The 25,659-nt window shown below is 40.1% G+C and overlaps 1 protein-coding gene and 1 long non-coding RNA gene across 5 annotated transcripts in view; one reads left to right on the plus strand and one right to left on the minus strand.

Annotated features, from left to right (window-relative positions):
• Nucleotides 1–14,793, minus strand: part of LOC117407784 (uncharacterized) — a 29,027-nt gene extending 14,234 nt beyond the window's left edge. Inside the window, exons 1-8 of one of the 4 annotated variants that reach the window (XM_059015476.1) lie at nt 14,567–14,787; nt 8,615–8,683; nt 7,816–7,950; nt 7,525–7,677; nt 2,615–2,878; nt 2,381–2,504; nt 1,225–1,390; nt 56–224 (exon numbers count right to left, since the gene is read on the minus strand). In XM_059015476.1, coding sequence (XP_058871459.1) covers nt 56–224; nt 1,225–1,390; nt 2,381–2,504; nt 2,615–2,878; nt 7,525–7,677; nt 7,816–7,950; nt 8,615–8,633 — 1,030 coding nt within the window. In that variant the 5' untranslated portion in view covers nt 8,634–8,683; nt 14,567–14,787. Of the gene's footprint in view, nt 1–55; nt 225–1,224; nt 1,391–2,380; nt 2,505–2,614; nt 2,879–7,524; nt 7,678–7,815; nt 7,951–8,614; nt 8,708–14,566 lie in introns of all 4 variants that reach the window. The other 3 variants (XM_059015475.1, XM_059015473.1, XM_059015474.1) reach the window with 3 other exon arrangements.
• A 69-nt stretch (nt 14,794–14,862) lies between these two features.
• Nucleotides 14,863–17,278, plus strand: LOC131722001 (uncharacterized). Its single transcript, XR_009319984.1, has 3 exons — nt 14,863–14,914; nt 15,037–15,174; nt 16,966–17,278. It is a non-coding gene; the product is annotated as an uncharacterized LOC131722001 (long non-coding RNA).
• The last annotated feature ends 8,381 nt before the right edge of the window (nt 17,279–25,659 follow it).

Consider the following 25,659-nt stretch of genomic DNA (forward strand, 5'->3'; position numbering starts at 1 on the left):
GGTTAAATAAATAAATAAATAAATAAATAAATAAAAAAGACACCCAAACTCTTACTGCTATCGATCTGATATATCTTGTGTGGATCGACTGCATCTTGACTGTGATCAGCACGCAACACCAGGATCTTGTCTTTAGCCAGAGCGCACCGGAAATTCCTCCTCCAGGCAGCAGGATCGGGCTTGTCAATACCCTCCCAGTAACGACCTGTCGCCACTGCCCAGTCCTAGATATAAAGTGAACAGACTGAGAATAAACACTCTTTCTTTTGTAGTTGCTACTTTTATTTAAAAAATGTTCCTCATTTTCTAATATAATATATACTTTCGGTCTGTTTACTTTTTTCTCGTGGCTTCGAAGCAGGTCCCAGTATTTCATTTACGGATCACCAGAAACATCAGCTACACCCACTGATAATGACCTCTTGATTCAGTGGAGTGCAGTGCCTTTTAATTTCACAGTTTTGTGCAAAGCAAGCAGTTTTGACCTCACCAAACTTTCAGTCCTGGGATAACTTATGCTTCATTTCAACTGCGGGCCGGGGCTGGTGCTGGCCAGCCCTGACTGACCCAGGCCAAAGGAAACTTCTGTGTTATATCCTAACGTGACTAAATTCGGAAGTTCTTGTCCTGCATCATCAGGTCACTGGGGGACTGTGGGAATGTATTGTGCTGTGTTTTAAAGAAACCCATAGTAGTAGTTCAGAAACAAAAACTGTCCGAGCCGTGGATGCTGCAATTGAAAAAAGTTTTGTCGCTATTTTTATTTTCGTGCTAACACGACTGTAGACAGCATTCTCAAGACCCAATTTTCTGAACCAAACAGAAGGTGGACTGAAAGTGACTCAGATAGCTCTGCATCGGAAGACAGCGATGATGATTTCATTCAGCGCTGCTAAGCCTGCGTGGTAAGTTTATTATTTTATTTATTTTGCTGTTTGTGTGTTCGCTTTAACATTTAAAACCTAAAAAATGTATGCTGCTAAACATTAAACAACAATGCAGTGTTAACAGGCCACCAAGATTTTGTTTGACGGCAGCCACTGTAAAGGGTTAAATATTTTTCTGTTCCCCTGACGGCTTCCTACACAAGCCCTCGCCTCGTAGGGCATTGAGCTGCTGCATTAACTATATCACTCCTGAAAATTTAAATACCAATAGCTGCCCTCAGGGGTGAAGGTTCAAACTATCACAGATCTTTTATCTTTAAAATTAGCGTCAACCCACCTTGAATATCATTCTGTCCTCAGGTGTCGAGTCCTTCCGGTGGTGATGTTTCCATGGGATTCGAAACTGTTTTAGTGCCTCATTAGTCCAGCTCAGACCAGGGTACCGCCCACTGTTGATCTGCTCCACCAACCAAGACTGGAGCCTGGTATTCTGGGGAGCATCCCTAAAACAGAATAATAAAGAAATGTGGAAGAGCTAAGGATGCACACTATCAAGCTGCCTTCATATATAGAGAAATCAATCTGTAATGCACATGTTCATAGTAACTACAGTGTATTCCAGTCTTGATTTTTTTATTTTATTTAGTGTGCCCAATTATTTTAGCCCCGATTTCCTCCACAATTTGAAATGTCCAATCAATTTTTCCCCTCACCGCAGCAATTCCCCACACAGGTCAGGAGAACTGAAGGGACGTCCCCCGATCCCACGACCGAGCCAGCTTCCAGGAACTCGAGAGTGGATGTCAGTGAGCTACCGGCCTCTGGAGGACAAAGGCAAGCCCTGCAGGTGTCCGCTTTTGAGCTCACTGGGCACCAGGCCAGCAGGGTTCGATGTATTTCGATGAGGAGAAACAGTCCCCCAATGGTTTAGCCTCCCTAATCCACAGGAGCGCCATAGCCAACGCTCCCTTCGGAATCCCCAGAAAAGACCGTCCAGGACCTGAGCCTGCAATGTACGACTCACCCTGCTCACCATGCAGCTATGCTTCTACCAGGAGAGCCACACAGGCACCCTCCAGTCTTGACTTTTAACTACTATTATTCTTTCAGTAGGAAAACCCACTGAATACTGAATCCCCTTAAAAATAATGCAAACTGTGTGTACCATGCAAACATTAAAATACACTTCTCAAAAGTGCATTAAAAAAGAAAAAACAGTATTTGTGTGGTGTGAAAAACAGAAATAGGCAAACACCAAAATGAAAGACATTCTCAACCTCTCCTTAGTAACATGCTTGTGTCTAATAGCCTTTCTTATATGCATGCTGCTGTCCTGTAATTGACTACATGTTAAAATGAATACAAAACAGTAAAGATATATATTTTTTTACCTGAACCCTTCTCCCTTTTGAGCTGCTGCATTCCTTATACTTATATAGCTGGCACAGATACTGGGATCCAGACATTACAATGGAATAGGAAGCTGAGCCTACCTCACTTCCTCCACATCCTCATCGCTCAGCACCTTCATCTTCAGCATGTCCTTCAGTAGCCCCTCGATCACGGCATCACTCACTCTGTTGGCAAACTGGGATTGCACCTCCCTTAGCCTCCAAACTGAAACAACATCACAAATCACACATGCATGTACACATTTTCTTATTACAGAAAAATAAAAGTTTTTGTGAATAAGGAAATTTGCAGTGTATAATGATTGAGGGTCTCACCTGGGTCCAAATCATGACTACATTTTCTGTAGAATTCGGTGTCCCTCTCTGCGAGTTTGGAGAGGAAGTTCTCTCTGATGGGATCCCCCTTCTTCATCACCATGCTTGTCAGGTGGGAGGTCATGCGCTGTGTGCTGGCCTGTTTCTTCACTTTCTCCACCTCTCCATCACTCAGCTGCTTCATCTCCTGCATGTCCTTCAGCAGCCCCTCGAGTACTGCAGCACTCTTAATGTACTTCGGAATCATACGGAACAGAATCCTACCTGAAACATTACAAATCAGAACAATCATGTCAGTGATATTCATCCACTGCCAGTTGAAAAGACAATATTAGAGCTAGCATGATGAAGTAGAAACAGACAGACACACAGATGCCTCTGTATACCCTCTGTATTTGTATTATTTGCTGAGGGATTTGTCGGAAATTAGGGGTTTTGGGGGGTCACTTGTGTAACAGGTTATGACATTCCTTAAACAATATTCTAGCAGGGGAGAATAATCCAGAGAAACCAGGAAACCGGCTCTGTGACGGACAGGCCATGCCCTGGAAGGCAGAGGGACACCACACCGGCCCACCACGTTGTGGTGAGCATTATGCTGACTGTTGCGATGTTTAAGCCAACTGGTGGGGTGGTAGAAATGTGAAGATGTGGGGAAGAATCTCCTTTAACAGAAGAATGCCTTTGGTGCAGATTGAGGGCACCCTTACTGCTCAGCAATACATTGACGCAGTCCTTGAGGCAACAGTTTTTCCGTTCCTGCAAGCCAATCCAGAAGTGTCGATTTTCCAGCAGGACAATGCAAGACCACACAGTGCTAGGATTACAATTGCATGACTTCAAGAAAACAATGCAGAGGTCTTGATGTTCCCACAGATGTTCTACTGACCTGAGTCCAATAGAATATCTGTGGGACCAACTCGCCAGTGCCATCCACAGGAGACAACCGCAAGCAGCCAACCATCGCCAGCTGGCTGCAGCTGCACAGGAAGAGTGGCGGAACATCCCGCAGCAGTCTATCCAGAGGCTGATCAGGTCTATGCCTCAGGCAGGTCATACCCGACACTAACTTTGTAATGTTTTCATTTTGACAGTGTGTCATGTTTCATACTGAAAACTTCAGTATCATGATTCTTTGATCTGTATTTTTGTTCACATTTTCTGTGATTTTGTTTGATATCTATGTTTAAAATATTTGATTAAATCCATTAGACCTGAGTGTTGCAATTCTTTTGTGCATCAATATAGTTTATTAACATACACTTGCCTACTGCTTTTCGCATACGTATTCTGTTCATTTCATATGCTGATGCACATATGTCATGACAAGTAATAAATATTTATTTATTTATTTATTTATTTATTTATTTATTTATTTATATTGTGTCGTGGTCAACTTTGTCTTCGAGAACACTTCGGCTAAGAGAACACTTCGCTTGCTTCCCGAGGGGTCTTCTCTTAGCTGGAGACTACTATATTTGCAAAAACAAAGTGTGTGCTATATATGGCAGGGCTGGGAGGTTAGACCCCTCCCTGCCTAATTGAAATCTAATGGGCAGCAGGTGGTCAGGTGTAATTGAATAATTAATTATCAATTAACTCTTGCCACACGTTTTTAAAAAGGGGCTGGAAAGCCAGTCCTTTGTTCTTAGTCTGTGTACCAGCGTGAGGATTCATGACTGTGCGGAGAGCCAGGGAGTGGGAACCAAGTGCATGACCGAGGACCACAGTGTGTTAATTGAGGGGATTTTAATCCCTCCATAGTTTATTTAGTTTGTGTAGAGAGAAGGTTCCTGGAGCACGACCTCCCTTTTAGTGGGAGCAGCACTCGGCCCATGTTTGGCCAGCTTTTGTTTTATAGCTGTTTTTTCTCACTGTATTTTATTTTTTATTTTTGTGTGTGTGTGTCCTCCCGCACTAGAGATACCACTGCTGGTATCCTAGTGGCGGGCAACAACAACTGCCTGTGATTATTAATAAAACCTGGACATCTAAGCAGCATTTTCAATCATCTCGTCTCTCAGCGGATACCCACATAGTAACAAAACACCCCTGTTACACCAAGTTTCAACAAAATTGAACAAGTTGTTCTCTAGACATACTGGGTCAATTGCAACAAGCATTCGGAGTTAGTACGCATCAAGCGTACTAAGTTGCGGTCTAGCTAGCATGGTACTTTCCTGAGGATCATCCCCAGCTGCGGATTAAGTCAGTTCCAATTGCAATGAACAAATGAGTTGGGGATCAGCTGAAGCTCAGGTTTAGTCTGCAGCAGAGGATCAAGACTCTCTCCAAACCTCAGTGCGGGCTGCGCTCACAAACACATTGATTACACTTTGTTATAGTTCAAAGGATTTACTTCACTATAACGAACCCTTCTTATAACAAACACACGTTTAACGATCCCAACAGCATGAACCGATTTTTTCAATGCAAATTAGGCCTATTAGAACGATCACGTACAAGATCGACCCGGATACAACAATCTCAGTACTGACCGACACTGAACTTTCTCCAGTGTCAAGTGTGTTATTCTCTTGGTGAAAACAAAGACCATGGTGGACTAATTCAAAGATAACGCTAACTCAAAGATGACCTATTGTAGTACGAATCATGCATGACGAATGCAATCATTGCCTGTCCGTCATCTTCACACAAACTGCAACCAGGCAACGTGCGCAAGGAGCAATCTACGCTGGGTAGTTTTTCAAGAGAAAGGATGTGTAATTACTGCATTCAGCATGTAAGTGTACATTCTTTCCTTTTTCATTTCTTTACTGTTTTCTTTTAAACATACCTGTAGCAGAAAGAGTGCAAAGAAGAGCGACCAGAATTATCCCGGGTTTAAAAGGCATGTCGTATGCAGACAGGCTAAAAGAATTGAATCTATTCAGTCTTGAACAAAGAAGACTACGCAGTGATCTGATTCAAACATTCAAAATTCTATAAGGTATTGAGAATGTCGACCCAGGGGACTTTTTTGACCTGAAAAAAGAAACAAGGACCAGGGTTCACAAATGGAGATTAGATAAAGGGGCATTCAGAACAGAAAATAGGAGGCACTTTTTTACACAGAGAATTGTGAGCGTCTGGAACCAACTCCCCAGTAATGTTGTTGAAGCTGACACCCTGGGATCCTTCAAGAAGCTGCTTGATGAGATTCTGGGATCAATAAGCTACTAACAACCAAATGAGCAAGATTGTCTGAATGGCCTCCTCTCGTTTGTAAACTTTCTTGTGTTCTTATGTTCTTAGTGTTGGTGTAATTTATATGTGGAAAAAGGTTTGTTTTGTGTGCTTTTTGGAGTTATGTTTGATCAAATGACTGTTTACAGACGGGCGCTCGATTGAGACTTGCTGCCTGCCTGTCTTCTGTATGTGTCCTCTGTGTGTTACCATCGTTGGTAGCGTCACATAACCTGTTTGTTTATTTTCTGCTTTGTGTTTAATAAATCCTACACGTCTGTGCCGGCGTTTCTCGTGGTCTTACAATGCAGTTACTCGCACAGGTGACTCGATTGTCACAATACCGTTTAAATGTTTGTCAATGTGAAGTAATCTCATAAAAGTACTATATATTGATGTTCAATTCAAATTTGCCATTTTGTCATGATACAGAAAAATGCCAATGCAGTCTATGGCCTATGGCCCCAATAACTCCAGGTATTCCAGATGTAGAATAAAATGCAGTGCAAATATCTTGTTGCTCCTCTTCATTGGGCATGACGACGTAGCATTCATGAAGTGCCTCTATGAGATTTGAGATCATGTGAATAACATGGCAAACGGTGCTTTCGTGGATGCTAATCAGACCCCCCCCCAACAAACACGCAAGAAGGATCCCTTGGCATAAACCCGCATAGCTATTAAAACCTGAATACTGGGTCATTAGGAGGCCCTCCTCTTCCTCTAGTTTGCAGCCGGGGTTCCAGCAACTCTATCAGTCTTCTGACTGCCGCCTTGGTAAACAATATTGCCTTTTAAACCCCTGCTCATTGTATGCAATAATATCTGGATGTCACTCGGCCAGACTGTACCCTTCGAGCACACAAAACGAAACCATTGTCACCAAACATCTTTGCACCAATCGAAATACTGGAACAATGAGGCACACTTAGAATATACAACATTTGGTTGTTAGTAGCGTATTGATTCCAGAATCTCATCAAGCAGCTTCTTGAAGGATCCCAGGGTGTCAGCTTACAAAGGAGACCGCTTAATAACCAGCTGACATGTAGGCTGAAGACAATCTCCACCCTCATGGTTTACATTTAGCGACCTTGGAGTGATTAATACAAGTGTATCGTTATTTATTTAATTATATTTTACGCCTTATTAAAAATTGAAAGCTTTGCTAAATATTCTGTATTGTATATATTTGATGTCTGTGTTATGAATGGTTTCGTTTCAGAAAACGTGGTTTTAATGAGGTTTCTCATTTTAACTTTGAGTTATTACGGTAACTCTTGTACTTGGTCTAAAGAGTTTGATGGTTTAATTTAGTACTGTATATCAGGCACATCTAGGGGGCAGCAGTCATCTGGAGTTCGTTGCAATTGGGAACATTTTTAATCCGCACCTGGGGACTATCTGGAATTTTTTGGTTCGTTCCAATTGGTGCTAACTAGCACACTAGTTCAGTGTCATCCTGAAGTACTAACCACAGGATCATCTGCAGCTTTTTGTTCATTGCAATTGACCCACTGAATGTAAAACCAAGTCTGACATATACAGTACATATGGATGGCATTTCCTTATATCCACAGATTCTGACACCCTCAATAACTTGTGACAAGCACTTCTGTAAAACTGAGGTGTGGCAGACTGTGATGTATGTACAGGCACTTCCACTATATCCTGCTGGGGATCAGCATACCCAGTGCAGTGAGGATAATAAGGGAGTTTCTCACTGTCATGATGAAGCCTAAGAGTACTATAGAGATTGGGGTCCCTCTCTGCGAGTTTGAAGATGAATTTTCCACATGCATCACACCCCTTTTCCACCAGCAAGCTGATCAGACAGCGGGCCTTCTGTGCTGTGACATCTCTCTCCTCTGTTGTACCTGAAACATTACAAATCAGTTAAACATTAACTCTTATTTAATAATTTGTTTAAAAAAAAAAACATACTGTACGTTTTTATTGTTGAAATTCATTTCTTTTTTTATATAAAGTGGCAATATCAAATCCTTTGGACAGACCTTTCCTTCTTCCATAGCTCTCAGTTGTGCTGTCTGAAATACACATCTCTATGTCGTCCTCTGCATCGTCCTGTGAGTCTGTATCTGTATCTGTATCGTCTAAAAAACGCTTTGGTATATCTGTGAAGTCCACACCTGAAACAGACAGTACACAGCTTTCAGAGAATAAATAACTACAATAGAAGCTTCCTTTGTAGCACAGTTGGGGGAAGTGATATTTTTCCCAATATTATATAAACCTCTCTGTGCTCACAACAAGAAAGAGTCTTTCATTTGCCCTTCTAACCTGGTTAGGGGTTTTTTGGTTTTCCTCTCCTAACGGACCACACTGGCACCAAAGTGAGTAAGCATAGGTAGGCCAAATGGCCTTTTCTCATTCTCGAATTTCTTCTTATTTAAACCCATGCCCTTCAGGAGAGACCAATTCATGAACACTGTGCTTATGTTGCAATTCCATAGCCCTCTAGTGGCCATGGTGGGGACTAAACATTCTATTAACACAGGAAGATTGTACTGCATTTCCGATGCATAACATACACACCCTGCATGTATTGACAAACATTTGTTCTGGGTATACTTCAGCACAACCTATTCACAGTATCCGAATCTTAGAGTGCTTTTTTCATGTGTATGCAGTGGATGTTTGTGTTACTTACGGCTTTAATTTTGAATGTAGTGTCGGGGGATTAATGTCATGCTTGTCTGACTGACACTGGTGTCCTAATAAATATCAGCAGGCTGTCTGTATGCCGCTCCACCACCGTGAGATCCTAATCTAAAGGAAGTTATTTTTGCTTACAGGTTCCACACAATGCCATCTTCTTGTAGGAATCGTCTGTTTCAGATGCGAGTTGAGCAAAGCGTTCCGCTATGAAAACATCAAGAAGCAGAACTGAAATAGGAGAAAAACAAAACAACCACCACAGGAAGTGCAGCAAAACACAGAAGGCCATCCTGGTCAAAAATGCGTTTCGTACATGTCTCAAATATTTAGTACACGTATTGATTTGACAGAATACATCAAATAGTACATGTTCTAAGTAAATGTAAATGAAGTAAGCATTTTCTGTGTAGGGGCTGGTCACTTTACAGCAGTGCCAAGTCATGCCAACGTCGTGGCTTGTAATGACTTTGTATTCACAGCGTAATTACAAGAGCAGCCAGTCACCTTCAGGATAACATCTATCCAGACATGAAACACACTTCAAAAAAATCAAGAATAACATTTCAGACATTTTCTTCTAAGATGCAAATATAGATCTGCGGAGTGCGCGTGTGTGATTTAGGGTTACCAGATGTCCCAGGAAGAAACCAGGGGCAATTCCAGTCCTTGCTATTGTACTCCCAAGTACTGTACAAAACTATAACAAATAATTGTTGTAATCTGCAATAATTTCCCCCGATGTTTAGCTTTTAAATTACAATTAGGTTATTACAGACAATGCTGACCATGACACGATTCAGTTTGTATTAAGGTACCCAGCCATGTCATTTTTGTTATTTTCCAATTATATGTATAAACCACCAGGAATTGGGCAAAAATTGCAAAATAGTTGATCTTTTAATTGGCTAATTTATTCCACATAGTATTTTCTTTAAATCAATTGGTTCTTATTTAATTTTCAGCGACTTGATTGGACAAATTAGTATGTGTAATAATTTGAATTACAACACCTACTAAATTAAAAATATTTAGTACATGTTTAATGTGTACTAAATAATAAGTGCCTGTACTGACTACCCGTATCACAGGAAATGGGTCGACCGGGAAACACGTTGACAGCGTCTATACTGCGCATGCACGAATTTCTGAATTTAAAGAGAGGGTTCATGGGACTTATCAACTAGTATTGTTTTTTTATGTGAAACAATACATTTTGAAACTGTACACGAGTCGCTTCACAAACTTTGTTTTTTAATTGTAATGAAAACACTTGAAAGTTGCATGTTGACTATGTTGTTTTGGTATCTATTGTGCTCATTAATTAGAAAAGTTACCATGCCACCCTGTTTGCAAAGAGCACAGGTGGCAAACACCTGCACCCGTTTAGTAACACTAACAATGAAAAAGGCATGGGGACATGTTTCACAAGTATGGTAAGCAATCCTAAAAAGGGGACCTCTGGGTTAAATTGTGCAAGAGTTATTTGTATTCAAATGGTTTTGTGTTGATATTTTTACATACATATTACATATTTAATGAGGAATGTCAGAAACAGCACCCTACTACATACATTTAATCAGAAATATTTTATATCACTTGTTTTATCTTTTATAATGTGCCTTTCAAGGCAAAAGTACTTATATATATATATATATATATATATATATATATATATATATATATATATATATATATATATATATAATTACAGTAATTTAGGTTTGGGTGTTTTGTTGGAGTTTTCTTTAAATATTACACTCCTAAAAAAACACCAAAAAGAAACAATATGTGTGACCTAACAGTGCATGCTTTAATTAGGGTTCCTTTTAGACCAAATCTTAATTTTACAAATGCCTTTGTCCTGTCATTCCTTAAACACAATTCTACTAGACATTGGTTTTAGTTATTTTCTGTATTTAAGGTATTGCCCAGTATGTTGCTTTTATTGTGAGTATTCCTGTATACCTACTCTTGTAGTTTATAAAACAACACATACGTCAGGAAGATAATCCCCAGACACAGCAACATCCCCATTCCCTGGTATTGAAAACCACCATTCCGAGCTCATCCCCAATCCCAGATTCTACAGTCGACCCTCTTTATACCGCCTGGTAAGGGCCATGGTCAAAAACGGGCAATAAGCGAGGGTGGCGTTATAGTGAGGGTCAACAAAAACAAACACACACACACAACCTTCTATGTTTGCAATACATTCAAACGTTTTAATTTTTTTGTTATACAATTAAAGTATATCCAGGACATTTTAATAAAACATTTTGGTTTTTTTTAAAACTACAGTACTAATTCTTAACACAACAGTAGCTATACTTGTGATGTTTTATCATCTTTTCCCATCTGTATGAAACATACATGGTTACTTTTGAGGAACAGTTTATACCTCTTATCGTAGTGTGTTTTTTTAACATTTACTGCGGTTTATAAAAGTCACTTATTTTAGACTGCGTCAAGCCTTTTTTAGGTTAAACAAATCAACCCATTCCATCAAGGTAAGCCATTTGTTTTTATCTATTAGAATGCCTCCGATTGTCCTTCGATTTAACAGTATACCTCACTTAGGCGAGAAAACATATGCGATGTCTTGCTGACTTGCTTTCTTATTTTCAGACGCATGCATGCAGATTTTTTTCTTTTGCTCTGGTGTTAAATGTAGGGTCGACTCGCCATTTTGTAATTTCTGTTTTGCTTTGGGAACTGGAGTGTTGATGATATTGGTATGAACGTTCAATTAACAACGAATTACGAAAGCGAGTCAAAGGTTAACTGCATAACGTTGTTGTTTTTAATTGGCCATGATTATTTCACTGGCGCTACAATGAGGGAAACTACAATGCTTATATTTACGTTTGCTTGGCTTGGGAAGTTGGCGGGTGGCGGACAGCTGGGTGGTGATATAACAGGTACAAATAGCACTGTTTTTATATTGGTGACATTTGTTCAGAGAGGGGGCGGTATAAAGGGGGGCGGTATAACGCGGGACAACTGTAATTTCCATGAGCTGTGTTCTGCACAACTCTTATTCGCAAATATTTGGAGATTAATGATTTCTGAAAAGTATCAGTGTAAATATGCATTGGGTTCAGTGTCTTTTGCACGCTAAAAAAAGTTTATTTTAAAATGTGTCGTCTGCAACTTCTCATTGGAGTACTAGGTATGGTTCCCTATGTGCGCTGTGTTATGCTAGGTATGGTTCCCTATGTGCGCTGTGTTATGCTAGGTATGGTTCCCTATGTGCGCTGTGTTATGCTAGGTATGGTTCCCTATGTACGCTGTGTTATGTTAGATATGGTTCCCTATGTGTGCTGTGTTATGCTAGGTATGGTTCCCTATGCACTGTGTTATGCTAGGTATGGTTCCCTATGTGCGCTGTGTTATGCTAGGTATGGTTCCCTATGTACGCTGTGTTATGCTAGGTATGGTTCCCTATGTGTGCTGTGTTATGCTAGGTATGGTTCTCTATGTGTGCTGTGTTATGCTAGGTATGGTTCCCTATGTGTGCTGTGCTATGCTAGGTATGGTTCCCTATGTGCGCTGTGTTATGCTAGGTATGGTTCCCTATGTGTGCTGTGTTATGCTAGGTATGGTTCCCTATGTGCGCTGTGTTATGCTAGGTATGGTTCCCTATGTGCGCTGTGTTATGCTAGGTATGGTTCCCTATGCACTGTGTTATGCTAGGTATGGTTCCCTATGCGAGCTGTGTTATGCTAGGTATGGTTCCCTATGCACTGTGTTATGCTAGGTATGGTTCCCTATGTGCGCTGTGTTATGCTAGGTATGGTTCCCTATGTGCGCTGTGTTATGCTAGGTATGGTTCCCTATGCACTGTGTTATGCTAGGTATGGTTCCCTATGCGCGCTGTGTTATGCTAGGTATGGTTCCCTATGTACGCTGTGTTATGCTAGGTATGGTTCCCTATGCGCGCTGTGTTATGCTAGGTATGGTTCCCTATGCACTGTGTTATGCTAGGTATGGTTCCCTATGCACTGTGTTATGCTAGGTATGGTTCCCTATGCGCGCTGTGTTATGCTAGGTATGGTTCCCTATGTGCGCTGTGTTATGCTAGGTATGGTTCCCTATGCGCGCTGTGTTATGCTAGGTATGGTTCCCTATGCACTGTGTTATGCTAGGTATGGTTCCCTATGTGCGCTGTGTTATGCTAGGTATGGTTCCCTATGTGCGCTGTGTTATGCTAGGTATGGTTCCCTATGCACTGTGTTATGCTAGGTATGGTTCCCTATGCGCGCTGTGTTATGCTAGGTATGGTTCCCTATGTACGCTGTGTTATGCTAGGTATGGTTCCCTATGCGCGCTGTGTTATGCTAGGTATGGTTCCCTATGCACTGTGTTATGCTAGGTATGGTTCCCTATGCACTGTGTTATGCTAGGTATGGTTCCCTATGCGCGCTGTGTTATGCTAGGTATGGTTCCCTATGTACGCTGTGTTATGCTAGGTATGGTTCCCTATGCGCGCTGTGTTATGCTAGGTATGGTTCCCTATGCACTGTGTTATGCTAGGTATGGTTCCCTATGTGCGCTGTGTTATGCTAGGTATGGTTCCCTATGTGCGCTGTGTTATGCTAGGTATGGTTCCCTATGCACTGTGTTATGCTAGGTATGGTTCCCTATGTGCGCTGTGTTATGCTAGGTATGGTTCCCTATGTGCGCTGTGTTATGCTAGGTATGGTTCCCTATGTGTGCTGTGTTATGCTAGGTATGGTTCCCTATGCACTGTGTTATGCTAGGTATGGTTCCTTATGCGCGCTGTTTTATGCTAGGTATGGTTCCCTATGTGCGCTGTGTTATGTTAGGTATGGTTCCCTATGTACGCTGTGTTATGCTAGGTATGGTTCCCTATGCGCGCTGTGTTATGCTAGGTATGGTTCCCTATGCACTGTGTTATGCTAGGTATGGTTCCCTATGCACTGTGTTATGCTAGGTATGGTTCCCTATGCGCGCTGTGTTATGCTAGGTATGGTTCCCTATGCACTGTGTTATGCTAGGTATGGTTCCCTATGTGCGCTGTGTTATGCTAGGTATGGTTCCCTATGTGCGCTGTGTTATGCTAGGTATGGTTCCCTATGTGCGCTGTGTTATGTTAGGTATGGTTCCCTATGCGCGCTGTGTTATGTATTGACTGGCCTGACACTGGAAACCATTCTCAATACAGCTGACTGGGAAAGCATATTATTATTTATTTAATTGCCTTATGTGTGTATGACTTTCCAATGAATTTGTGAACTTGTTTTTCCTAAAGCATACATTAAAATAAAATAAAAACACGTTTAATCTGCAGTCTGCTCGTCCCTTCTAATGTTATTACTAAACGTTGGGAAACATGACACCGATTTCAGCAAGCACAGCCTACAGAAAATGTGATACGATACGAACCACATTGTTGTAAGAGTAAGAGTTTGTCTCACTTGCCATTTTTTTTATTATTATTATTTATTTCTTAGCACAAGCCCTTATCCAGGGCGACTTACAATTCTTAAAAGATATTACATACAATTACATTATTTTTTACATACAATTCCCCATTTATACAGTTGGGTTTTTACTGGAGCAATCTAGGTAAAGTACCTTACTCAAGGGTACAGCAGCAGTGTCCCCCACCTGGGATTGAACCCACGACCCTCCGGTCAAGAGTCCAGAGCCCTAACCACTACTCCACACTGCTGCCCTGTTTTCAACGACACACAGATCTAAATAAATGACTGCACACAATCTGTGTGATACCTTAGGTTTACCGCGGTCATTTTGCAGTTAACTATGCATTTATCCTACTTAACCATGTTTTGGTTTTTTATTGCCTGCACTGGGCTTTACAACACGGCTTACCTGCTTTACCATGCTTCCACTACGCTTTTACAACTAGGTATACTTTTAAAGTAAGATTATAAACAATAGTCGTTTTTGGTTTTTTTTTTCAATGTGACAATTCCTAATGATCACTCTATTGAATTCAGAAATTCGCGCATACGTAATATAGAGGCCAACTTATTTCCCGGTCGACCAATTTCCCGTGACATCTGTTTAAACGCATTAATAGAAAAATATAGATTTGCTTACCTTGAGTCACACGGGCTTCCTGGGCGATAGGCAACCCGCCGTGGTACTACTACAACGCGTTTAGTTCGTGCTATAGTTTAACGTGCAGTTAGAAAAACAGTCTACGAAGAAAGCTGGAGGCAAATGTGCATGGAAAAGATCTCCTTCCGAGTCTTGGTATAAACCGAGTAACTTTCGGTTTCGAGAGGGGTATCGCTGCAGACTGCAGGCTCTTCCACTGGGAGTTCCAACGTACCCCATCGAGGGTGCCTCATCATAGCCCTGAGTGTGCAGCGTCTAATTACGTCATCCTTCTAGCGTACAGCTCGATCACGTGATGAGGGTAATCTCTTGCTTTGCGTTTTTACGGTAAGTAGTTTACATGTTTACAGATAAGTTGTCATCAATACGTTACAATTTACAGAACAAATTAGGAACGAAAAATCTTCTCCAAGACAGCTAGTGTTAAAAATGCATGTTTTGTTTTACAGTTGCTTGTGTGAAGAAATGAAAATTCCATATAACACGATTGAGTGTATATTTAAATACTAGTTTTAATGGTGAGGTAAATGTTGAAGAGTGCTAGGATGCAGGTGTTCTTGAGGTGATTTCCTGTGGCTTTGTTGCTAGTAAGTATTACTTTAAGATCTGTATTACAGTGTTCTTCTTAAATCATAACGTATGCTACTTTGTCACTTTGTGACCTTTTTATGCAACTGTTGCAATGCATATTATGAATATGTGGATTTCAGTAGGACTTTAAATATTATTTCTATTGTATCTGTTTCATGTTGTCAGAGAGCATAACGTGATACTGTAAGAAACTCTGATTGCTTTTCAGTACATTTGCAAACAATAAAAATGAGCATGCTCATGACCTAAGTTTTGCAGATCAAATATCTGTGAAAAAAAAAACAGTTCTTGAGACAACTATTTCTAGTAACACACAATGGCTTCTTAAAGACATAGCCAAACACTTTAGGTGAAAATGAGTTTTAAAAATATTAAGTTGTTCTCTTCACTTTTGACAATTAATTTAAAGATGTTCTGTGACTTTTTCAGTGTTCCATTGTGTTTTGACAATTTTAAAAATCATAAGAAATTAATCTGTTTGTCTTAAATGCTTCTTTTCCACTGAACAACCGAGGCACGCCAGGCCGTATCGAGCCCTCACGGTGTGGTTAAGGAGAGCCTGGGTTGTTTTTCCACAGCAGAGCAAAGCCGTGCTACTGACGTCACACAGTCACAAAGACAGTTGTTATTAATTATTGTTATTAATTAGCTATACAGAACACTGTGTTAACCACAGAGGCCCAGATTTATAAAAGGATTGCACATGTTTTACGACCGTAAAAAGGGCACTGAGGGTTCTGAATTCTTGGATGGGATTTATAAAACACACGCAATGGCATAAACATGCAACTAATATGTGTTTTGCGGGGGCAATGTCTCTGTGAGCTTTATCCCTTGATGCATATGTAATTCTCTATATGCATATGTAAGTCTGGGGCGTTTCTGAATGAAACCGCTAAAATTGGGAGGGGATTTTGCAAATGAGGTCTATTAAATATTCTGTCTAATTTATTAAAGCTAGTAATTTTATTAAAGCTGCTGGTAATTGTGGACCTTGTATTTGTTTGATTATTTTAAGAACTCTGAAAAGCAGGCGTTAATTTGCTGCAGTCAGACAGTAGGCTATATAAAAGGCAAGGTGATGTGAGGAGACAAGGACAAATAATCATTTAATAACATTTTGCAAATAGCTCATTTAACCCTTCTGATCAAGTCAGTTTGTAAATTACATGTTTCAATACATGTTTCATAGCTTACATGACAAAATAGAAAGTCTGCAAATAGAGAATATAGAATCCATGTAAAAAAGAGTGTAGGCATTATTAAAAGAACGGAGGAGGAGATTAAGAAAAGATGGAACGATATTCCGAGGCGCACGAAAGAAAGTCTCATATACAATGAGGGCTCATCCTCCACCTTTTATTTTAGTAATGCCTACAGAATTTATTTGTTTTGTAATATGGCATTCTGGTATTTAACAATACTGGTTCAGGCAGTATTGTTAAATTTGGGTTGGAAAGAAAACGGTAAAAAAGGACAGAGGGACAGATGACAAACAGACAAACATAAGAAATAGGAGAGTTGTAATTGCATAAGATACTGAACTAGATCTGTACTACTGCAATTATAGAGAGCTGAGCTAATCCTAAAAATGTATGTGCCTTATGGTGTTGCTTTTTGGTGTGATCACTAAATTAATATTAACGCGGGTTGTAAAATCTGCTAAGTAACTCTGTCGGTTAGTATTGTTTAATGAAGTACCTTGCAACAATTTGAACTACATTAAAGTACTCTATAAATATTCTTCTATTTTGGTGTTGTAAACTGGAATATGTTTGCTCATTCAGGAGCACCAGTGCGGACACTGTGGGACTAGCTACAAGGACATGGGAGACGGACAGCATGGAGCTTTGAAGAGCGATTATGCTGAAACTCCCTGGATTCTGTTCAGTGGACTGTGCCCAAGGACACCCTCCATTTAAAAATAATGTGTAAATCTTGTGCGGTTGGAACCCATTTTATAATGGGTGACTGCCTTGAGCACTGGGGAGACTCTGGGGGGGGCACCTGGGGGCGGGGAAGGCATGTATGTAAATAGTTGTGGTTTTGATTTTTACAATATGAATATACAGTGTGTTAAATAAAGTTTTCAATTTTTTATTAAATTATTTCCTTTTTTGTTTATAGCATGTTTTAGGCCCTGTCCACACTACATAACGTTGGGTTACTTACCGTAACCCTAGTTCCCTGAAAGAGAAGACGACCACCAATGACATTACGTATGAGATATGCCTGCCCATTGGGTAGGTATTGCTGAGCTCTCTATACCAGAGCTGCCGATAGGCCTCTTCCAGGGATGATGCACTCAGTCACACCCACCGAGGGGACAAAACTGTCATCAAAAGGAAGCCATTTCTCTTTTTCCATCGAACCTGTGAGGGCGACCAATGTGACCTCGCGGTTGGTGGTCGTCTTCTCTTTCAGGGAACCAGGGTTACGGTAAGTAACCTAACGTTCCCTTTCAATTCAAAGACGACTACCAATGACATTACCCATGGGATAATGTATACCAGAGCCGTCGCTAGGGAGAAGGAACGGCAGCATATGAGGGACGCACAAGCACTGTCTAACCCAGAGGATAGCGGTGTGAACTTACACCCTCAAGGATCCTTGTGCCAGCACCATTATACGCAGTCAAGACTGTATCCAAGACTACGCAGTGATCTGATTCAAGCATTCAAAATTCTAAAAGGTATTGACAATGTCGAACCAGGGGACTTTTGCGACCTGAAAAAAGAAACAAGCACTAGGGGTCAGAAATGGAGATTAGATAAAGGGGCATTCAGAACAGAAAATAGGAGGCACTTTTTTACACAGAGAATTGTGAGGGTCTGGAACCGACTCTCCAGTAATGTTTTTGAAGCCGACACCCTGGGATCCTTCAAGAAGCTGCTTGATGAGATTCTGGGATCAATAAGCTACGAATAACCAAACGAGCAAGATGGGCTGAATGGCCTCCTCTCGTTTGTAAACTTTCTTATGTTCTTACATGCAAGCATGGATTCCACAGTCATAGCCTTTTTCTTGCCAAGGGAGGTCAGTTGGAGCATAAATGGTCCAATCATTCCACCTTACTGGGAATCCATACTCTTTCTGGTGTATGTCATTAATAAATATTTGCTGAATCTAAACACATTCCATTTGAAACAATCAATCAATCAATCAATCGTTATTTTGTATAGCGCCTGTCATAGTGGACCACCATCACAAAGCACTTTACAAGATGCAGTAACAACAAGAAATCCATAATACTTTAAATACAGAGAAATGCATAATACATGATATACAGTAAAAAAAAAAAAAGCATAATACATTATACAGTGGAAAGTGCATAATACATGATAGTAGCAGCAACACTGCAGCTACTAGCAGATATCAGACTTAAAGAGCATGGAAAGCAAGAGAGAACAAGTGGGTCTTGAGAGTTGATTTAAAGCGAGCAACGGTGGGAGAGAGTTCCAAAGAGTCGGAGCCATGAAGCTAAACGAGTGTTCTCCAAGGGTGGTGCACTTTTGTTTGGGGATAACAAGCAGGCCAGAGTCAGAGGACCTCAGCTTGCGGGCAGGGACATAGTGGGTCAATAGGTTGAGGAGGTACTCGGGACCTGTGTGATGAAGGGCATTGTAGGTGAGCAGGAGAGTTTTGAAAATAATCCACAACCAGGATTCGAACTTGTGTTTTTGTCATTTAAGAGAAATTGGTTGTCTGTTTCCAGTTTAAGTTTGCAAAAAATAAATAATATGATGTATAATTAACTTCAGCATTTGCTTTACATTTTACTTCAAACCTTCCCATACAGAAATATATATATTTTCAATGACTTTTTTAAACATGCCTTATTACAGGATTTATATTTCTAATGTATTTTTTTACGTAAACATATACTGAGTAACTTATAGTCATAATATATAGATTACATATAAATAACAGAATCAAGTGCTACTTACAATGATGTACCAATTGTATAGACTAATGTTATATTTACAATGTATTTTCAATGTATTTACACACTGGTGTCATGTATGTACTATACTATATACGAACAAATATATACCATTACTGACATTATTTCATATCTTTCAGAGGCACAAACAAGGTATAAGGGAGTTGTAACTATTATGGTCTACCTGCTAAACAGTGAAACATGGTTTTCCTTTATCAGAATAATAAAATATATCGAGAGAAATGGTAGTTCCTCACGCCAAGTTACAGCGAAGTGCGAGAACTGCCAGTGACTATCTATACCGCCCCTATAGTTTACGTGTTTTCAAGGTATTGGCGCAGCAAAAGTAAATCAGCACCATTCCACATTTAATTTGTAGTTCCCAACACTCTAACGTGAAATGTAGAAAAAAAAAGTAAATACCTGTGATAAAGTAAGAGAAATAAGTCACCAAAGGTAAAAATGTAATTCACATGTTTAATTTCACATGTTAATGTGTTCACATGTGAATTTTCACACAAGCTTTTGGGGCTTTCTTGTGTGACTGTTCACATGCAGTCATTCACATGTTGTTCTTTTAAATGTGTTCACATGTGAATTTTCACACAAATATAAGCATTACACATATACTTACCAGGCACACATTGACAGACACACTAGTGCCTGATTCAGGTAGTTGTGATCAGTATTATTAAAGTATTAAAACAAATGATTAATTAGGCAAATTATAGTTTAATTGAGTGTTCAATTAAGTAATTGAGAGCTCAGTTGGAACAAAAACCAGCAGTACTTGTGGGTCGCCAGGACTGGGGTTGAAAACCACTGCTCTATAGGATTAAGTGGGTACAGATAATGGATGGATGGATGGATCTTGCCTTTTCTTTTTAAGAACCCTTTCATCCTGCAACTTTTGGGCCAAGCAGGCTTTGATGGCTGAATCCTCCACGTGAGGAAATTTGGCCCTTACATGCTCTGCAAAATAACACATTTAATATTTAGTGCATGTCAACATCACAATGTCAAAAATAAATTAATACATCAAAATAATAAAGTAATAAATAACTTGTTCCATTGTTCTGTTATACAGTCAGTACTGTTTCACTTTTACTTCTATAATGCACAAAGGTAATATATGCTGCTGCATTTCCATACTAAGACTGATTAGCATATGCACTGAGCAAGTGGACTTTTCTACTACTCTGGCAGCACAAATGGCATGTTCTTTCCGTCTTATCACAATATGATTTAAAAATAAACAGGTATGTTTTAAAAAAAAAAGTATTAATTTTTGCTCGAGTACCCGCGGATAATTGAAGGAGCGGATTAGAGTGGGGCAGATAAACGGGGTTCAACTGTTTCATAATATACATTGATACTTTAACAATTTTACTTATGATTTGTAGTATTTTACTGCAGAAAATTGAGTAATGTTTACCTGATATGCACCATAGAGGTTGCATTTTAATTTACTTTGTGATTCCCCCTCAGGAATTACTAGTACATCTTAAATTTAGCACTCTATATCTTTCTTTTTTTTTTTTTTTTACAACATTTCATTAACTAGAACATAGTAACTATCATTTGATTGAATAAATAAGTGTTCAATATACTTAAATAAGTAGTTTCACAAACAATACCCTTGTTCCTCTTTAAGTAATAAGTGTAATTATAATTATAAAACCCGCCACCGCACCGTGATAATGGGGCACAGGCAGACACACTGTGCAAGTTTCACATTTCTAGGAGCCCCACTGCCTGGAATGCACAGGAGACACCAAATAATACAGCCATAGAAGATATTGTCAGCTGTCTAATTTGGTATCCCCTGTGTTTCTCACTGTCAATACCAATCTTGTTTGTGTACTGTATATACAATAAATATATAAACAAATACGGTATATGTGAACAATAACGTTATATGTAATACATTATGCTTTTTTAATATGACGACTCGTGTTTATTCCAGACATAACAGCACAAGCCACAGAGCAACAACATTCGTGAAAACTTTCGAAATCATTTATTTTCAACGCTCAAGTTTTGAAATCCAAAAAATCTATATAAAAATAGGCTGCTTTGAAATCGGCACATCGTTTATAAACAGGTAGGTCGCGTAGTTAATACATTAAACATTAATTATTTAAAGATTGTTTTAGCTGCACATGTCAAAGATGTTTTTAATGAAAACAAACTATAACTGATTATACACATTACAAATAAATCATGCCGTCATGTCGAAAAAGTAAATGATTGCAAAATGCAGACGACAACTGATGCGCGTGCACATCAGTTGTATTTTACCTCAGACACGAGCAAAAGAAAAATAAGACGTGCCGTGGGACGATCTCATTCTACGCATGCGCAATGCGCCAGGGGATGCAGGTTTCTGAGGAGGTACTGAATTGGGTATATCAGGTGTTACGACGAATTCAGTGCACAACTGTCACACACACAAGTAAACCAATAACAGAAACGTTGAACTTGAAAGGAGATTATAATTATTTTTTATTTGCCATCTGAATGCATACTCAACAACTTTTGTCACTCTGCTGTGCATTTGCTCTCAATAAACAAGGGGGGCACCATTTCCTCCAGGGGCACAGTTTTTTGTAGTCACTGCAATATTTGGTGTCCCCTCTGTAAATCAAGCAGGAGCTTGCCAAAAAATACCAAACTTATACTGTTAGTGTGTCTCTCTCTCTCACCTGCATGATAATAGGTTTGTGTCACTCTGCTGTGCATGTACATGCATGTGTGTGATATATTTAAAAAGTTAATTTATTTTCAAGTTATATATCCATCCCAAAAGAAGACTATTTTCTTGGGAGAGTCCAAAGAAAAAGTGAGGAAGTGCCTTGAGACAACAAGGTGAATCTTTCATTTTGCCATGAATGACATTGCTATTTTGAGACACTTTCGCAATCTATAATAATAATATAGAGTTCCCAAACAGAATAATACAAATGTATGTTTTGTCAATGTTACATTTGGAGCATCACAAAAGTATATATAGTCTGCATGTAAAAGCATTTTCATAGACTTAATATTAACATAATACTACTAAAATTGTACAGGTGTATAATATGACAAGGTGTGGTATTGCAAGGTAAGTATGGAAGGGCAGGGTTGGTATGGTTGGGGAGAGTTTAAATGCTAGAAAATAATAATAAAAAAATAACTTTTAGATCTTATTGCAGGGTGTGTTAGGGGTGGTAGTTAAGGCATGTTAGGGTAGAAATGGTGGGTTTATGTGTAAGTTATGGTAGGTATAAAGTTCATAATTTTGAAATTGAACATTGAAATGTTGGTAGGCACTTCCAACAGTATGAGATTTTGATAATAACACAAGTTATAATAGCAATAGCAAACCTTGGTATTGTGTGTCCAGGAACTTTGTTTACCCAAAAAGAGTGAATTTTTTGTGTGACCTTTTTGTTTGTTTTTGCCAAAAGGAAAAAAAAAGATAGAATTAAAGACATTATCCAGAAGACTTTTCCTATTTCTTACATGCAGAATAATAAATTAACAAATACTAATCGTGTCCTCAGGGCCTTCATGACAACAAAAGGGTGCCAAGTGTCAAGATGGTCTTGTGAAACCGTCTCCCACCCAATACAGTCAGACAGCACATCGTGTTGTGTTTTTGTTTGTAAGGTCTGCATACAGTACAGCTACTATATCAGTGTTTCAAAGATTATTTAAATACAGCCACACTGGGTGACATTAAAGGGTTTCTTGAAGTAATATAAAATAAACTATCCACATAATTTGTACCAGTTTATGATTAAAAAAATAAATAAAAAAACCTCTATTTTTTCAGTTTGCAGAGGATGTTCTTGAAGGCAGACAGAGCAGCTTTTCCCCCTGAAAGGAAATGGCGATCAACCTTCTAAAGGAATCAGGTATATAGGGTAATAGTACAGTATGAGAAAGTTAATACTGATGGTGCTGATGATGCATTTGTAATATTCTATGCTCTTTTTACAGCACAGATTAATTTGGGGCCTGGTTCATGAAGTTAGGTTTAGCTCAGATCCTCACAATTGACAATACTGTAATAGTTCAGTGAGCTTACGAAGTCTAGCCAGGTTTATTGCATTAAAATTGATCACTTAATTGTACTTTCTGGGTGAGCGGCAGCGTTGCCATGTTAATCTTGTATTGTCCATCGTACAGTATAGTGATGTTTCATGATAAAAAGATTTCCATTACACGAGAGTAGATGTTAAAACTTCATGCTGATTTGAACTCGGCTCTCGCCAAGATAAGCACCAACTAAGACGTAGCTTTACAGTAAACTAATGTGATCCATAGGTGTCTCCATCCATTTGCTCTTCCTTCCATATGATGATGTAGATATCCTTCTGTCAGGTGTTGATGGCTGAAGTGTAATGCTGGCTCCAGGGATCAGCTTATTTTGCCTCCCTAGCGCATCAGTACACACAACGGCTGTGATGCTGGCTCCAGGGATCAACCACAGTGCGGTCTCCCCAGCGCATCAGCATGACAACCGTCTGGATTGACCTAAGTAGGGTACATCTCTGGGGACTTCAAGTGGGTTTCTAACTATTTCTAACTCACAGGTGAGACTGCAGTGTCTGGGGGCCGCTAAGAAGTTGCTGTTGTCAGGAATGAATGTTTACCGAAGAATAAATAGTTGATACAGTCTCGAATGTTTAAAGAAAGACAAATGGACTTATGATGGATTTATGCATTTATAAGATGGGAGGAAGAGGATAAATTATAGAGAACAGGTAAGAGTACCTGAGATGTACCTATTAGTGCACGCTCTCAAATATGCACCCAAATATGATTATTCCACAGATGATCTGAGCAGTCTGTGCCTGTTTTGCAACATTAAGGCACATTTTGACAGGATGTAAGGTGGCTCTTAGCCAAGGACGGTTTACTTGGCGCCATGACCAGGTGCTGCGATGTTTGGCCTTAGCATTGGAAGACAAGCGTAACATGACCAATAAGTTGCCACCTGTTCCATCAAAACATTACACACAAAAGACAACATTCCTCCGCCCAGGAGAGCAACCACCAAGAAAAGGTGTTAAAACCAATCCTCGCCCAGGACAACTGGAAGCTGCTAGAGACTGGAGAATGCTGGCAGATGTTGGTCAACGGCTTATTTTTCCACCTGAGATTGCCACCACTAACCTTCGACCAGATATTGTCTTGTGGTCTGGATCGGCACGCCTTGTTCACCTGGTAGAGTTAACAGTGCCATGGGAGGATGCTGTAGATGAGGCGTATGAGAGGAAGAAACTGCGGTATGCTCAACTAGCCACTGAAGCGGAACAGCGAGGATGGAGAGTTCGGGTTTACCCAGTGGAAGTGGGTTGTCGAGGATTTGTGGCACACTCTACAACCCGGTTTCTCAGAGACGTCGGGTTCAGTGGCAAAGAGTTGCGTCGCACAGTGAAGAACTTATCTGAAGCAGCAGAGAGGAGCAGCAATTGGCTGTGGTTGAGACGGAAAGATTCTGGCTGGGGACAGGTAAGTAAGCTGGGCTGAGTTGAGTGGGGGACGGAGGGGGGTGATGCTGGGACGCCAGAATCACCGTCGAGCCCTCTTGAGGTGTCGTGGGCTAGTCGACGAAACACTGAGGATGGAAGGTGCCCACTTGAAAACCCCAGAGATGTACCCTACTTAGCTCAATCCAGACGGTTGTCATGCTGATGCGCTGGGGAGGCCGCACTTTGGTTGATCCCCGGAGCCAGCATTGCAGCCGTTGTGTGTGCTGATAAAAGCATCTAAGGCTGAGCTGGAGAGATATTTGGAGGAAACACATACAGATTCAAAAAGGCAGGAGCCTATGTCAATTCCGTCAGACATCCCACCTATCAATCCACCAGAATACCAAATGGAGGACTGTGCACCTAAGTGGAAAGAAATAGAGCAAGCTGTGAAAAAAGCAAGGGCTTCATCATCTCCAGGGCCTAATGGAGTTCCGTACAGAGTGTACAAGAGTGCTTCAGGAGTTCTACGAATTCTGTGGAAATTGATGAAAGTGGCATGGGAAAAACAGGTTGTACCAAGAGCATGGCGCCGAGCAGGTGGAGTCTTTATACCTAAAGAAAAAGATTCTACAAGTATCAGTCAGTTTCGTCCCATTTCCCTACTAAACGTAGAAGGCAAGATTTTCTTCAGCATTATTGCTCAGAGATTGTCAGCTTACCTATTAAAGAACTGCTTCATTGACACTTCAATACAAAAAGCAGGCATTCCAGGTTTCCCAGGTTGCTTAGAACACATCAATGTGATCTGGCAACAAATTCAATCAGCTAAAAAGGAGAGGAAGGAGCTCCATGTGACATTCCTGGATTTGGCTAATGCATATGGTTCAGTGCCACATGAACTACTTTGGGCAGCATTTGATTTTTTCAGTGTACCGATGACAATAACAAATTTAGTGAAAGCCTATTTTGGAGATTTGCAATTCAGTTTTTCAACTTCAGAATTCAGCACTACATGGCAATGCCTAGAGGTTGGAATAATGGCAGGATGCACCATTTCTCCACTGGCTTTT

Source organism: Acipenser ruthenus, chromosome 50 (assembly GCF_902713425.1).
Source record: "Acipenser ruthenus chromosome 50, fAciRut3.2 maternal haplotype, whole genome shotgun sequence".
Classification (NCBI taxonomy): Eukaryota; Metazoa; Chordata; class Actinopteri; order Acipenseriformes; family Acipenseridae; genus Acipenser; species Acipenser ruthenus.